This window comes from Mastigoproctus giganteus, chromosome 4 (assembly GCF_048544385.1).
Source record: "Mastigoproctus giganteus isolate SK-2022 chromosome 4, ASM4854438v1, whole genome shotgun sequence".
In the NCBI taxonomy this organism is placed as follows: Eukaryota; Metazoa; Arthropoda; class Arachnida; order Uropygi; family Thelyphonidae; genus Mastigoproctus; species Mastigoproctus giganteus.
Window position 1 is genome coordinate 74,187,463 of NC_143578.1, and position 15,419 is coordinate 74,202,881.

General features: G+C 37.8%; 1 protein-coding gene across 5 annotated transcripts in view; it reads right to left on the minus strand.

The window, feature by feature from the left end:
- LOC150086837 (ataxin-7-like) overlaps window positions 1-15,419 on the minus strand; it is a 298,875-nt gene that overhangs the window by 43,924 nt on the left and 239,532 nt on the right. For all 5 annotated transcript variants that reach the window (XM_090372777.1, XM_090372775.1, XM_090372778.1 and 2 more), the window contains exon 10: window positions 9,891-11,070. In XM_090372777.1, the coding sequence (XP_090228903.1) occupies window positions 9,891-11,070 (1,180 nt within the window). The remainder of the gene's footprint in view (window positions 1-9,890; window positions 11,071-15,419) is intronic.

Genomic DNA, 15,419 nt, shown 5'->3' on the forward strand with positions numbered 1-15,419 from the left:
CCCAGAGGTCCACTCACCTTGACCATGTATTTGGAAGGGTTGTTTGTTATAAAAAGATCATGAGTGTTGACTGTGTATTTAGGATTTTCTGGTATTTTAATAGGTAAATGAACCATTTCTGTGAGATGATTAGTAATCGCAAAAGTCTCAGCATCTCGAACAGCTGGGGCTGTATGGCTAGAAAATGGAAGCCAGCCGGATTTGTGAACTTTAAAATCAACAAGAAAATTATCTGCCTGTTAGGAAAGTTGGATGGGAGAAAGTCAAGTTTCAAAGAGATCCAAGTGATTAGCAAAGTTGGAGACAATGAAGGGGTAGAGGGATTTTAGGCCAGACAAAGTCGAAAAGAGAAGATTCCAATTACTGAGTCTCTAACAAGGAATATCAGAGCAGACATATGCACAAGAACCACCTCTGAAATGAAACAATCTATACAGTGATTAATTAAGAAAACTGAGTCGAGCAGTGGTTGAATCAACCAATAATTGGAATTCTTTCAGAAAAAGCAAATGGAGTTTGGCATACTGTAAGCTGAAATGGAGACCACTGAGATTGGAACTGAGACCATGTATATTTGTGAAATGAATGAAGTGTTTGAGTGGTTTAGATCATTTCACAGATAAGTTATTCCATTAGTTTTGACTATTCGTGATATACTGAGTAGTAAGAAAAGGTATGGAGAACATATTGTATGAAGTAATAAAGTTTTTGGATATGGGGTACCCATGGCAAGAATATATAAAGCTCCTTGAAATAATGTGGCCGTGACAGTGACCCCTGCATATAAATTAATCTAACTACTCCAATCACTATCTGGCAGAGTAGTTAAATTCCACTGATCCGGAAGCCTCCTATAAAGTTACTGAAAGGTTTGTCTAGTGGCCAACCTGCAAACAACATTTTAGAGCCGTAACCTCAAAATGTAAGGAAGATTGGATCTCACTATGGTGTCCATCATAACCTCAAAAGATATCAATCATACTGCATGATGGAATAGATCTGGGTTGCTGGAGCTTTGCTCTGGAGACTAAACATGGGTTTCAAGATAAAATAGTGCAATACCACCACTTTCAAAGTGGTGGTATTGCACTAGTCAATGAGGTCATCTACCACCTAATATTGCCTGGTAACACAGAGGGGCAGCATTACTCTGTGTGGTGTGGACACCACACCTAAACCCCTGCTTACATTGGTTCGCACCTGGGTGGTCACCTCCAGTATACAATATGCCATATTTCAGGACTAGCACATGGTGGTTAAACCCAGGGTTACTAACAGTCCCATCATCATGAAGGTGCAAGCAGAGAATTTTGTTGTCAGAACAAACTTTACTGAAATTTGGTTCACTTGACTTGAGTGTCACTCAAATATCAGTTCCATCAGCATTTTAGACTCCCAGGTAGCAAGCCTAGTGCTTGACATGCCTGCAAGATTGTGAGAACGTCTGTGACAGCCTCAAGGACCAAATGAATGAGGAAGTGTTTGAGTGGTTTTTAATAGCCAAAACTGCAATGAAAAAAACTGCAGTTTTGGTTATGAAAAACTAAGCTGGGAAAATGTACTCTTTCATATTTGTTACACAGCTTTCAGCTATGCTAAAAATTTTCTATTGAAAATTTTCAACAATCACTGTGATTCCTTAAATTTTTTGGAATCTATTTTCATTCAGTGATATTTGAAGGGCAATTACAAAATGCTCTTTCATTTAAATATTCTTGCAAGGTCAGGGGACTATGGAAACCATGCAATGTTGCCAAATCTTAAAACAACGTGATTAGAATACACATTACATAGCCTTCCACAGTGACATGGAAAGTATGGACTGTTGTGTGGCCTTACTGAAAAAAAAAACACTGTTCTTTTCTGGTACTAGTCCTCATAACTGATTTGGCCTGACTTAGCCAAATGGTCAGGAGCAAGAGTGCAGTAGCACACGCTCTTTGAGTGGGCCAGAGTTCAAGCCCATGACTGCTAAATACCATTAAACGTTTGTATTGACGATTTATTATAAACTCCACTGACCTATTGACAGTGCCAGAGTATAAACAAGAACATTTATTTATTTTTCTTCAAAAAAAAAAAAAAAAAACCCTGATTCCAGATATTACAATTCTACAACCTCACTGTAACTTTTGGACTGTGTAATGGTTTTTCATACAATTCTCCACAATATCTTTCAGACTAATTGAAAGAGATTTTTTTTTTTTTTTTTTTTTTTAATATTAAAAGGCAATCTAAAACTGAAATTAAAAAAGAGGATTCCATATAATATCAGAAAGATAGATAAAAACTTACATTATATCACAGTAAATTTTCAGCATAGATAAAAAAGTTGCACAACAAAATGAGGGAGCACATTTACACCACTTAGGTTTAAAAGAGCTGAAACTGCATTATTTATACTATTAAGTAAAGTTTTATTTAATAAATTTATACCAATCTAGTGAACTGATATTGCAAAATAAAAACTGCTAGTTCACAATATCCTTTCTCAGCTTTAATTTATGCCTCCTCATATGCATATTCTCAGCAAGAGGAAGAATGTCATTAACATTTAGCTTACTCAATCAGATCTCCCAGGAGGTGCCTGGTCTCCAGACCTACAATTTGCAGAACTTCAGCCTTTCTTGGTAAGAGAACCCTTTTGTTCCCTTCACTAATCTGGTTGTCCCTCTCTGCACCCATGCCGGAATGGGTGCCCTTCACTGCATCCATTCCTGCATTCACTAATCTGGTTGCCCCTCTCTGCACCCATGCCGGAATGGGTGCCCTTCACTGCATCCATTCCAGCAGTTCTACATCCTTCCTAAAGTGAGGCCTCTAGACCTGTAAGCACTACTCAAGATGTGGACTAACAATGTTTTGTACCAAGGAATAATCACTACCTTATCCTTGCTAGCAAAGTTTCTGTATATCATTGACAAAACCACATGAGCTGACACAGTAGCATGTCTGCATTGGTCAGAGAATTTCATATTTTTGACTGCACAATTACCCCAATTCTTTTTTCCTTTTCCACTACTCTGAGTATAGCACCACACAGTTGGTAAGTTACTCTGGATTACTACTACCCATATGGAGTACCTTTCATTTTTCAAGGTTAAACTCATTTCTCAGCCATGAACCTGATTTTCCTAGATCTTGTTGCTGTAGCTCATCCTGATTACTCGTTAACCATCCTGCCAACCTTTGAATCATCTGCAAACTTGGACATTAAGTCTGGTATACCTTCATCAATATCATTAATAAATACTGAAAACAATAATGGGCCCAGCACTGAACCCTCGGGAACTCCACTAATAACATTAGTCCACAAAGAGCAGTGCTCATTGGTAACCACTCTTTGTGTTCTTTCACTTATCATTCCTTTATCCATAGCAGTAACTTATCCTTAATGCCACATTTCTCCAGTCTGTACAGCAGTCTTTTATGTCCTGCTGAAGAGGCAACTGACTACACATTTTTTTGGGAGCTGCTACGTGGACTTTATTTATTGATTTGAAATTGTTTTTTTCTAACTTTTGATTTACAATTAGTAGTGTAGTAATTGTTTTTGATTTCCTGATTAATTTGGTGATTAATTGCTCAAAAAATCACAGTCGACTTCTGCTGGCAGTGTTGCATTGATAAGAACATTCAATTTTGCAGCCACTGTTTTAGTACTGATATAGCAGATAGTGGAGGTTTCAACGTAGCTTTGTAGCAATGTAATCAATATCAGAAAAGGCTTATAAACCAAAATTTTATAGTTACTACATATGTGTTTTAATAACTTAACTTTATCAGGTAGTCAGTACCATGAAATTAATATTCGTACTGCTTTTAGTATTGGTGATTTGGCATAGATATAATATCGCAAATAGGTTGCTCGAGAATTTGAATCACACAGATTAGCAATAGATAGTTAAATTTATTATCTAATATAACTACTTAGAATTTACAAACATAATGTTATAGCATAATACACATAACTTAAACTTGATAGGACATTCAGAATACATATAATGTAAACTTGGTAGAAGATATGCCTCCATTAATTTTCCTGGAACAGGAAAATTAATGGAGGCACTGGTTAAAGAAGCACTGCAGGACCATCTAGACAAGATTTCAGTTATAGCTCGGACACAGCATGGTTTTGTTAAGGGAAAGTCTTGCCTGATCAATTTGATTGGATACTATGACGCAGTCACAAAAGAACTGGATGCAGGGAATAACTTTGATATTATATATTTGGATCTTAGATAGGCTTTTGATACTGTTGCACATGGAAGACGGCTGCACAAATTAGAGCAGTGTGGTATTGGAGGAAAATTGCTGCTATGGATAAAGGGATGGTTGAGTGGGAGAAGACAGAGAGTGGTAATCAATGGACACTGCTCATCGTGGACCAATGTTATTAGCGGAGTCCCTCGGGGTTCAGAGTTGGGTCCATTGTTTTCTGTATTTATAAATGATATTGATGATGGTATATCAAGTTTAATGTCCAAGTTTGCAGACGATACAAAGGTTGGCAGGGTTGTTAAGGACACTACTGATGCTATGCTGCTGCTGCAACAGGATCTGGAAAGGTTGAGCAGATGAAGTTTAACATTGACAAATGTAAAGTACTCCATATGGGGAAACAGTAACTCCAGAGCAACATATCAACTCTGTGGTACTACATTGACAGTGGTAGAGAATAAAAAGGAACTGGGGGCAATTGTGCAGGCAGATATGAAGTTTTCTGAGCAGTGCAGACAGGCTGCAAGAGTAGCTCATGGTGTCTTGTCAATGATATACAGGAATTTTTCTAGAAGGGATAAGGAGGTGATTATCCCCTTGTATAAGGCAAAGATCAGGCCACACCTTGAGTACTGTATACAGGTCTGGAGGCCTCATTTCAAGAAGGATGTAGAGCTGCTGGAAAGAGTACAGAGAAGGGCAACAAGATTAGTGAATGGAACAAAGTGTTGCCCTTACGAAGAAGGCTTAAGTTTTGCAAATTACAGTGTCTGGAGACTAGGCACCAGCGAGGTGATCTGATAGAGGTGTATAAAGCCTTGAATGGTTTAAGCATGCTCAATGCTGATGGGATTCTTCCTCTAGCTCAGAAAAATCACCTGAGAGGGCATAAATTCAAATTGAGGAAAGACAGATGTAGGATAGACGTGCGGAAATTTGCCTTTAGCCAGCGGGTGGTTGGTTGGTGGAACAGACTTCCATCCCTTGTTGTGGAAATTGATAGCCTAAATAAATTTAAGGCTCGGCTGGACAGGTATTTCGAACGAATGGACAGATGAAATGGGAGTGGTTTTTTTTTTCTTCTTCTTCTTTTTTTGGCTGATGCTGCACAAGCTTGCTTTCTTGCATCATATGCCTCTACTAATACTAATAAGAAATATATATACTGTAAGCTCAATACTGAAATATATATATATATACAATAACATAAACTTCATAGCATAACCAGTGCCTAGTGTTATTAGTGGATTAGGATATAAGTTTAGTGTAGTATTTTTAACTATACTGTATTTTAACTGAAATCATACCTCAGACTAGAGCAGCAAAGCAAAAGACTCAACGTAGTGGTAGTGCCATGGCTCAGAGGAGAACTGAGGGGGGGGAAGTGCTTGTCCTCTGAATCACAGAATTATGAAATGTACTACTTGTTTGATGTTTGCTGAGCTATCAGGAACAGGACATGATATAATATTTCTAAGGGGGATGAAATCATACCTCAGACTAGAGCAGCAAAGCAAAAGACTCAACGTAGTGGTAGTGCCATGGCTCAGAGGAGAACTGAGGGGGGGGGAGTGCTTGTCCTCTGAATCACAGAATTATGAAATGTACTACTTGTTTGATGTTTGCTGAGATATCAGGAACAGGACATGATATAATATTTCTAAGGGGGATGCCTTCGGGTGCTCGATATAAAAAAGTGTGAGGATGCTTGGTGCAGACTCAGCGTTGTTATGGGCCTTTATGCAGCTTGAAGAACAGGGTGGATGCCCTCGAAGAATTTAAATTGGGTGCCCCATCAAACTCTCAGCTGCCCACATCAATGCCAGATCGATGATCAAGTGCTTGCACTTGATCATCAAGCAACATAGCTGCAATCCCCAACACAGAATGCACTGGTCCCATAGGAGCTAGTTCTCAGTGACTCCATTGTCAGGAAAATGGCAAATATATTGTGCAAAAAGGATAGGTGGAATAGGACCAGGGAATGTCGTCCAGGGGCAAAAGTTGATGACATTGTACAGCAGATATCATCTTTTAAGGGCAAAAAAGGTGATTGTTGTTGTTATGGGCATTTAATGGCGCATAAGCTACTATGGCTATAATGCGCCTGCAAAAAAGGTGATTCTGCTTTACATGTTGGCACTAATGACATTAAGAGATCTGTGAACCTACTTAACAAGTACAGGTCAATGTTGAAAAAAAAAAGTCACAAGTTAGGGTTAAATTTGAAACAGTCTACAATTCTTTCTAGACATGACAGGAGGGAGTCTATGATGAGAACCTTGTCAATCAATGAGAGATTAGAATTTTTTTCAGCATGGTCTGTGCTTGTTAACAGGAGAGACTGCTTCTACAGGGATGGGATACACTTAAATAGAAAGTGTGCAATGATATTTGTTGATGCTATCGAGGCAGTGTTAGGTGGGTCGGAAAACTGCTATGTTGGGGGGGATACACAGATTAATAGATTAACAACAGCAGCAGGTAGAGGTGAAAGTGATTCTTGCACTGTTTCTGTTGGAATGAGCAGCCGCCTGGAAAGCAAGGTGCTGGAGAATTCAACTGCTGGGAGTCATTGCAAGTAAATACATGGGCTGTGTTAGGGTAATTAATAGTAAAAACAGCTGCATATACACCAGTGCTAGGGGTAGAGTAAATAAGTTTGACAAATTTGAAGTGCTAATCAAGACATCAAAGGTGGATATTGTTGGGATATCAGAAACATGGTGTTGCACAGATGTAAGGAATGAAGAATTTGATTTTAGTGAGTACAATGTGTACAGAAAGGACAGACAGGATAGGAAGAGAGGAGGGGGCTATGCTCTTAATTAGGAAGCAAAAAATCTAACGAAGTTCATCCAGTTGACAATGGTGGGCAGTGCAATGGTGAGCTAGTTTGGTATAGCACAATTACCCCAGTTCTTTTTTCATTTTTCACTACCCTGAGTGTAGTACCACACAGTTGATAAGTTACCCTGGATTACTACTACCCATATGGAGTACCTTTCATTCGTCAATGTTAAACTTCAATTATCATTTCTCAGCCACAAACCTGATTTTCCTAGATCTTGTTGCTGTAGCTCACCTTGATTACTGTCGTTAACCACCCTGCCAACCTTTGAATCATCTGCAAACTTGGACATTAAGCCTGATGGTAAAGCAGAAATGAGAGTAGGAGTGTGTTATAGGCCTAATCACACTTATGAGTACAATGAACAACTGCACAGAGAAATACAGTAGGCCAATAAATCAGAATGTCTTATAATGGGAGATTTTAACTTTCCAGATATTAACTGGAACTTGTGAGTTGGTCCCTCAACACAACAGCAAGACTTTTTGTCAATTTATTGGATGACTGTTTTCTATAGCAGCATGTTAGAGAGACAACAAGAAAGGGCAATACTCTTGATCTGATTATCAGCAGTGATTCTTCATGCATTAATAATCTGCACATAAAAGAACCACTATGTCACAGTAATCACAGTGTATTGATCAAGGGAAAGGATTTTTGCTTTTGTAAAGGAGATTACAGTGGTCTAAGACAGTTTTTATATTCTATACAGTGGAATCACTAATGTTGTTACCAACAACAAATTCTAAATGGTAAGAAATTCAGGGAAATCAATTTCATACCAACTAAAAATTAGCTTGAAGCTTAGACTTAAATGGATGTCAGGTGAACTATTGAGACATGTGACAGAGAAGAAAAATGCATGGGATGCATATAAATTATAAAGTGATACAGAAGCCAATGGTAGATATAAAGCAGTCTGCAATAAAGTCACAAAACAGGTTAGACAAGCCAAGGCAGATTACAAGGATTCTTGTAATTAAAGCAGCAAAGACTTCTTTACTTATATTAACAGAAGAAGGAAGGGGCGGAATCACATTGGTCCACTTGATGTTGATAGTCTAACTGTAGATGATCCTGCTCAGGTTGCTGATAGGCTGAATAGGTATTTTGCACCTACATTCACACATGAGGAATTCTTTAGGGAGGAAGATGCCAGAAGGTTATCAAACTCTAAGAAGGAGCTAAATGATTTTGTGATAACTGCAAAGAAATGGGAAGAGAAATAGTTGAAGTTAAACATAAAGGCACCTGATGCAGATGGATATATCCAATTATATTAAGGGAGACAAGCAAAGTAGGTAAGAAAACCCACAGCCATAATTTTGCCAGCATTTCAGGATTCAGGGTAGGTCACTGTGTACTGGAGATGTGTAATTTTTACCCAATTCACAAAGTGGATCAAAAGGTGACATGAGTAATTACAGACCTGTTAGCTTAACATCTGCTCCAGGGAAAATAAAGGAGTCTCTGATTCAAGAAGTAATGCAGGGCCATTTAGACAGGACTGCAGTTATACTTTAGTAACAGTATGGGTTTGTTAAGGGAAGATCTTGTCTAATCAATTTGATTGGATACTATGATGCAGTCACAAAGGAACTGGATACAAAATATAATTTTGATATTGTATAATTGGATTTCAGGAGAGCTTTTGATACTGTTGTACATAAAACACTGCTTTACGAATTGGAACAGTGCAGTATTAAGAGCAATTTACTACTATGGATAAACTGATGGTTGATTGGGAGAAGACAGTAATTATCAATGGACACCACTCTTTGTAGACTAATGTTATTAGTGGAGTGCCACAGGGACCCTGTAACATTCCACTAATAACATTTTTAATGTTTAGTGCTGGGCCCATTGTTGTTTTCTGTGCTTATTAATGATATTGATGAGAGTAAATTAGGCTTAATGTCCAAGTTTGCAGAAGATACAAAAAGGTGTGCAGTGCAGTTAATGGCAGTTGGTATGCTGCTGCAACAAGATCTAGAAAAATTAAGATGGGCTGAGAAATTGCAACCGAAGTTTAACATTGACAAAAGCAAGGGTAGCAGCAATCCCAGTGTAACGTATCACCTTTGTGGTACAACTCTCAAGGTAGTAGAAAATGAAAAGGATTTCAGAGTAATTGCGCAGTCTGATATGAAGTCTCTGAGCAGTGCACACAGGCTGCCAGGACAGCTCATAGGGTTCTATCAGTGATATACAGGAATTTTGCTTGCAAGGTGATTATCCCATTCTACAGTATAATGAAATGGTCAGGCCACATCTTGAGTATTGTACACCAGTCTGGAGGCCTTATTTTAGAAAAGATGTAGAACTGCTGGAACAGGTACAGAAAATGGTGACATGATTAAGTGGGGGGGGGAGTGCTTCAGTCTTGCTGCATATTGCAGCATCTGGAGACTAGGCATCTGTGAGGTGATCTGATTGAGGTGTATAAGGCCTTGAATGGGTTGATGGGATTCTTCCTGCATATGAGGAGGCATAAATTCAAATGAGGAAGGATGATTGCAGAATAGATGTGCTTGTGCCTTCCAGATAAACTACTGGAGGGAATGGATAAGTGATATGGTTTTTTTTTTGCTGATACTGTGTAAGATTGCTTTCTTGCATCATTTGCCACTATTAATACCAATAGTAAATACTCAATGAAACTTAATTGTTAATGAACAAGTATCTTATTCTAGAAATTATGAAAATAGTAATAATTATCCATTGCATAGCAATTGTTTACTAGAGGTTCTCTGAAAAATGTTAAATAATTGCATATTAAAAAAAAAATAATTAAAATAAATAAAAAACCAATACTTACAGAGCGTAAATGTGGACTCGGTGTAGTGGAAGGACTTGGTAAAGTAGGAGATGATGTGTGATTATTGGCACTACTGCTGTTTGAGCTGCTTGTAGTTCCATATGTGTTGCCTACACTTGAGATTTCTATAACTGCTGAAGGCTGTGTGAGAGGCACGTGGTTTGCAGTACTAGTTACAATGGCACCAGATTTAGAAGACAAAGCTTTATTTATTTTGGCCTTAGCTTTGGCACTTTTCCATACAGATCCATCACTTGTATTAATAGCTGCAGCCAATATGTGACTATTGCTTGCACCTGACAAAGGATTTATTAAATGGGTCATTTTAGTACTGCTTGCTGTTGGGATAATGCCTGCATTTACAATTTCACCATCAATGAGGCTGGATGCTTTAGATAACTGATGTGCCATTTTGTTCATCAACCCTGAAGGCCCCACAGTAGCAAATAATGGCCTATTAACAGTTACAGAATGAAGTAAAGCATTAGTTGCAGGAAGCTGTCCATTTAGTACATCCAGGCCAGTCAGCATCACGTTACCTTCTTTGGTTCCAAAATTCGATGGTGTTCCACTTAATGTCATTCCTTGATTTCGAATTATTGCTGGAGAGAAGGTTAAATTGTTACGGCCAGCTACAAGAGGACTTGATACTTGTAGCCTGGAAAGTGCACCCAAATGTTCTCCAATGGCAAGAGGAAATGATAAGGGCAATGACTGAGCTGAAGACACTGCTGATAAGGTCACTGTACTTGTAGCTCCAGAAAAGGATGGTGATGATACTACACCTGCCTCTAAACATATACTGTTTGGCATATTTGAAGTCCTTTTCTTTTTATTTGCACTACATTTAGTTCCTGCTGTACTACGGTTTGTAGTAACATTTTTCTGTTTAACTTTCACTTTACTGTTAGTAGCCTTTGGTTGAGCAGGTTTACTATTTGCTGATTCTGTACTTGGTGTAAAAGAAGTTTTATTCACAGAATTTTCTGCATTAACAGGACGGGTTATGACTAAATCTAGGCTTGAAGCTGTAGGTTTGAGGCCACCAGTCTCCGAACCACAACTAGGCTGAGCGACTGGATTTCCAGTTGAAAGGATGTCAGGGCAAGTAAAACTATATGGATCACTTGGGTCTACAACCTCTGGAACGGGAGGCAGACGAGACTCTATACAGAGTTTCCTGCATAACAACAAAACTAAGTTTAGAAAATCTGCAACAATTCAGCATTAAATTAAATCATAATTTAAGATATAAATACGTATTTTGTAAGCCAGTGATCATAGAGAATGTTGAAAGTCTTACTTTTCACCACTTGTGCTAAGTAGTATGTTATTAAAACATTTATGATGTTTCTATTCCCGACGTAACCTGAACTTATAGCAGAGAGAGAGAGAAAATCTTTATTGGAACAAAAAAATTCTGTAGGAAAAAATATATATAGGAAGCATACACAGTGCATCTATATTAGATCTGCAATATCTCATTAAAACTGTAGTGCCAGAGGCTCATAGATACATACATACATACACCCCAATGGATTTTTAAAAAAAAATTCATGTAACATAGCTCTAAAGTGATTCAATTTAAGCGAGCAGATCTTTCTGGTGTTTACTGATGTATGTAATATTAAAAATTCGAAAATAAACAGTATTTGCTAGTTTTACTAGGAAAACAAATAAGATCATCTGGTTTTTTCCACAATCTTGGACTCAGTTCAAGTTAGCTCATTGAACTACAGTTAACCCCCGCTATTCGCGGGGGTTACGTTCCTGAAAAATGTCGCAAATACCGAAAACGCGAATACTGAGTTATGGCTCCCATAGTAATAAAGGGGTTCCGTTCCAAAGTATGAAATATATAAGAAAAACTAGTCTAAAATTTTGTCTATGTATGTATTATATGTAGCTTCATAATATGACTAGGTACATAGACAGTACATAGTGAAATGCAAGCATATGGCATCGAAATGAAAATAAGAAACAATTTAATATTAAATATAATATTTATTAGAAATTTCAAATAAATCTTTCAAACCAGTGTCTTTGCTAGCTAAAAAACTTATCCCGCCAGTGCTATCACCAGTTTCGCTAAAGTGTTGATAAAGAAGTTTTGCCTTTTCACGAATGATGAGTGAATTTAACGGAATTTTATTTTGAGTTCGGTCTTCTATCCACAGATTTAAAGCCTTTTCCATTTTTTCTAATTTAACATCACGAGTTACAGAGCAAATTTTTGAAGCAATTAGTGCGAGAGTTTGCGGATCTCGAGCCATGGCTCGAGAGTTTGCGGATCAGCTCTACAACCAACATTAATAGGGATAGGGGTGTACGGATTCACCCCCTTTTAGAGACTATTATCCTAAAAAAGGATGAACGGTTCCGTACGACTTCCGTTCGAGCCACTTCCGGTTCCACAATGCAAGAGAGCGGAACACGTGAGAATGGAAACGTGATGCCTACCATTACCCTGCTGATATTTAAAGGTGTACTGAATAATAGAGAGTACTGCTGAAGAAGAAGGCTGGAGCCTTTGAAAGCTACGGGATTTTATTGCTTTTAACTTAGTATATTTTAATGCATTTTAATCTTGTGTTTTAATACTTTTAATATTGTAATACGTATATTAATTTTGTAAATACAGGTTATTGTAAATATAGTTATCAAGATTTGTTTTGTTTTATTTTATTTTATTTTTTTTTTTATTTTATTTTACTCCATGAAAGGTTGGTGAAAAAACGCTAAGAACGTAATATAATCACGATCACTCTTTCTTCTGCATCCAGGACCTCTACTAATGGGGACGGGTAGTCACGCACCCGGATTTCCAAGTGAAACCCCTTTCTTTCCCTTTCCTACCTTTTTTTTTTTTTTTTTTTTTTTTTCACCAAAAAAAAAAAAACCATCTACAATTTCCAAATTCCCAAACTATAAGTGTAATATGGTGTGGTGGGAAATTTTTCCTTTCCCCCCACCCTTTTTCGACTACTCAACACCCCCCCCTCCCACACACACACACACACACACACACACACACACACACACACACACACACCACACTTTTGAAATACGGCAATGGAACATGCCCAGGCTATAAAAGACTGCCTCGACACGTATTAACCCTCCTTTGAAGATAGCATTAACAAAAAGTCCCCATTAGGCTTCAGAACATCATCTCCCTTTATGCCCACAATTACTCTACATGCAAGGATTTAGGACAAAAACTGGCTTTTTCCCTTGTCCTCCTTCCATATAATTGCAATACCTTCTGAATTACACCTCACCTGGATGCAGCCGTCCCTGAAGAAAACCCCAGATAAGAGTATTCATCTGCCTTAAAATAAAATATATAATATTCCTTTAAAATTTCCAAAAATAGCCTATACTACCCTTTTCAAAAAAATCCACAAAGTTTATTTTAAATCCATTATAAGAAGGCAGATCCACTACAAGGAAAATTTACAATAAATTAGCATTTGTCCGATTTTACGAAAATTAGTGGGTCTTCAACTAGTCAAGTTGTCTGTCCAACTGTCTAATAAAGTTTTGAGACTTTAGAACCTCCACATATTTTTTTACCCTTCTGTATCCCAGAAGTGGATGCCATGACTTTCTCTGCCAACTTCTGTACCCGAAACATTTTCAGGAGCAGAAGTAAGGATGCTTCCACTGTTTCAATTGTTCTTTTGTTTCAGGGTCAGAGTGGTGCACCCACGTTTCATCCACAGTGACATACCACTCCAAAAACTGGGCTTCACTAGCTTTAAAATGCTACACAATCTCACCATAACATCTCACTATTTTCTGTTTCTGATCTGTATTCAGTGCTTTAGGGACCCACCTTGAAGAAACCATTTCTAAAACATTCACCACAATATCATGAGCTCACTCATGGGAGATGTTGAATGTTGTCGCAATGTGCTTCAATATTATTCTGTGGTCTTGCGTGATCAGATCATAAATGGCATCCACATTTTCAAGTGTCAACATGGTAACAGACCTCCCACTGCAGGGAGCATCTTCAACTCCATCTCATCCAAGCTTAAATTCTGCAACTCAGTCTCTGACTGTGCCATATGAAGGATGAGATTCCCTTGCTGTCTGCTGCATGTCTTCATGAATTTCTTTCAACAGCATTCCCTTTAAATTAAGGTACTCAATGACTGTATGGTGCTTGAATCTCTCAAAAATTGCCATCTTGAAATTTTCTGTGAACACACAGAAGAGTCACAACAAAGATTGGCAATAATGTCTTTCACCACAACTTTTACAATCTATATATATATATATATATATATATATTGAGTGCATGTTTAGCTGATACTTACTCATTCAAATGGATTAAATATGACCTATAAGGTATAGATGTTAACATGTTCAAAACTGAAAAAGCAGAAGCAGTGATAAAAAAAAAAAAAAAAAACTAAGCCAAATTGCTTTCAAAATCGTACACATCGAAAATATGTAAACATTTTAAAAAATATGAGTCATTCTAGCATTTAATGATTTACTAGAATGCTTGTTATTTGGTTTTTTTAGGAGCATTAGCAACTAAGGCCATATTGCTCCGGGAATATGCAGTGGTCATTCCCTAACCTTTCCACATGCTCCGTATTTGGTGGTCATGGGCTCGAACCCCGGTCTAATCAGATCGGGGTTCGAGGTGCTACACACTGCTGCTCCTGCTCACCTGGTTATGGAGGCACCAAATACCAGAATGCGTGTTAATGAACTCTCTGCCCAAATAAAAAATGTTTTTTCATTCAATTTGATAATATTATTCATCCCTGCATTCCATTTTCTCTCTTGAGATGACTCTGGCCCCATGGCCGCGGCTTATGATCACTTTAGATATAACAGTGTTATCCATTAATTCCACATCATGAGCCAATACTGAACTTGCTAATATTATTTTAAATTAAGTAACATTAATTTTAAAAAAAAAACAACTCAGGCAATCATTGTGACAGTGATTTTGATACTTACTAGTCTCTCATTAGGCAACAATGGCTGTCTATGTCAAATGGCAAATAACATACCAAGCCTGAGTGAGCCTAAGCTTTGAAGCACTATGTACAATGTGAATTAATCATGTACAGTGCTTTCCCCAGGACCTATCGAATGGGCGCACTGCCCGGTGAATTCAACCAACCGTCCGGTTAAAATTTAAGTGATTCTCAAGGTACCATATGGTACTGCTCACTGATCTCAAACAATAATTCAAATATACTATGTGATCAAGGTCAATGCAACGGGAGCATATAATATTAAATTATGCAATAATTTTTTTGCTCTGGATCGCTTAAGTCACATTTATAAATAACAGAAAATTTTATAATATTGCGAAGTATTACATTTCCCCACCCAGCTACTTCATAATGCCACATGGCTGGCAAAATTTTCTGGGGAGAACACTGGTGTACAATGTGAATTAATCATGTTAAGCCCTCTAGTAAATCCCCTGCACACAGAGATAAACAAATTCACCTTACTGGGGACAGCTGAAGGCAAACAGATTTAGCATTTGCCTTT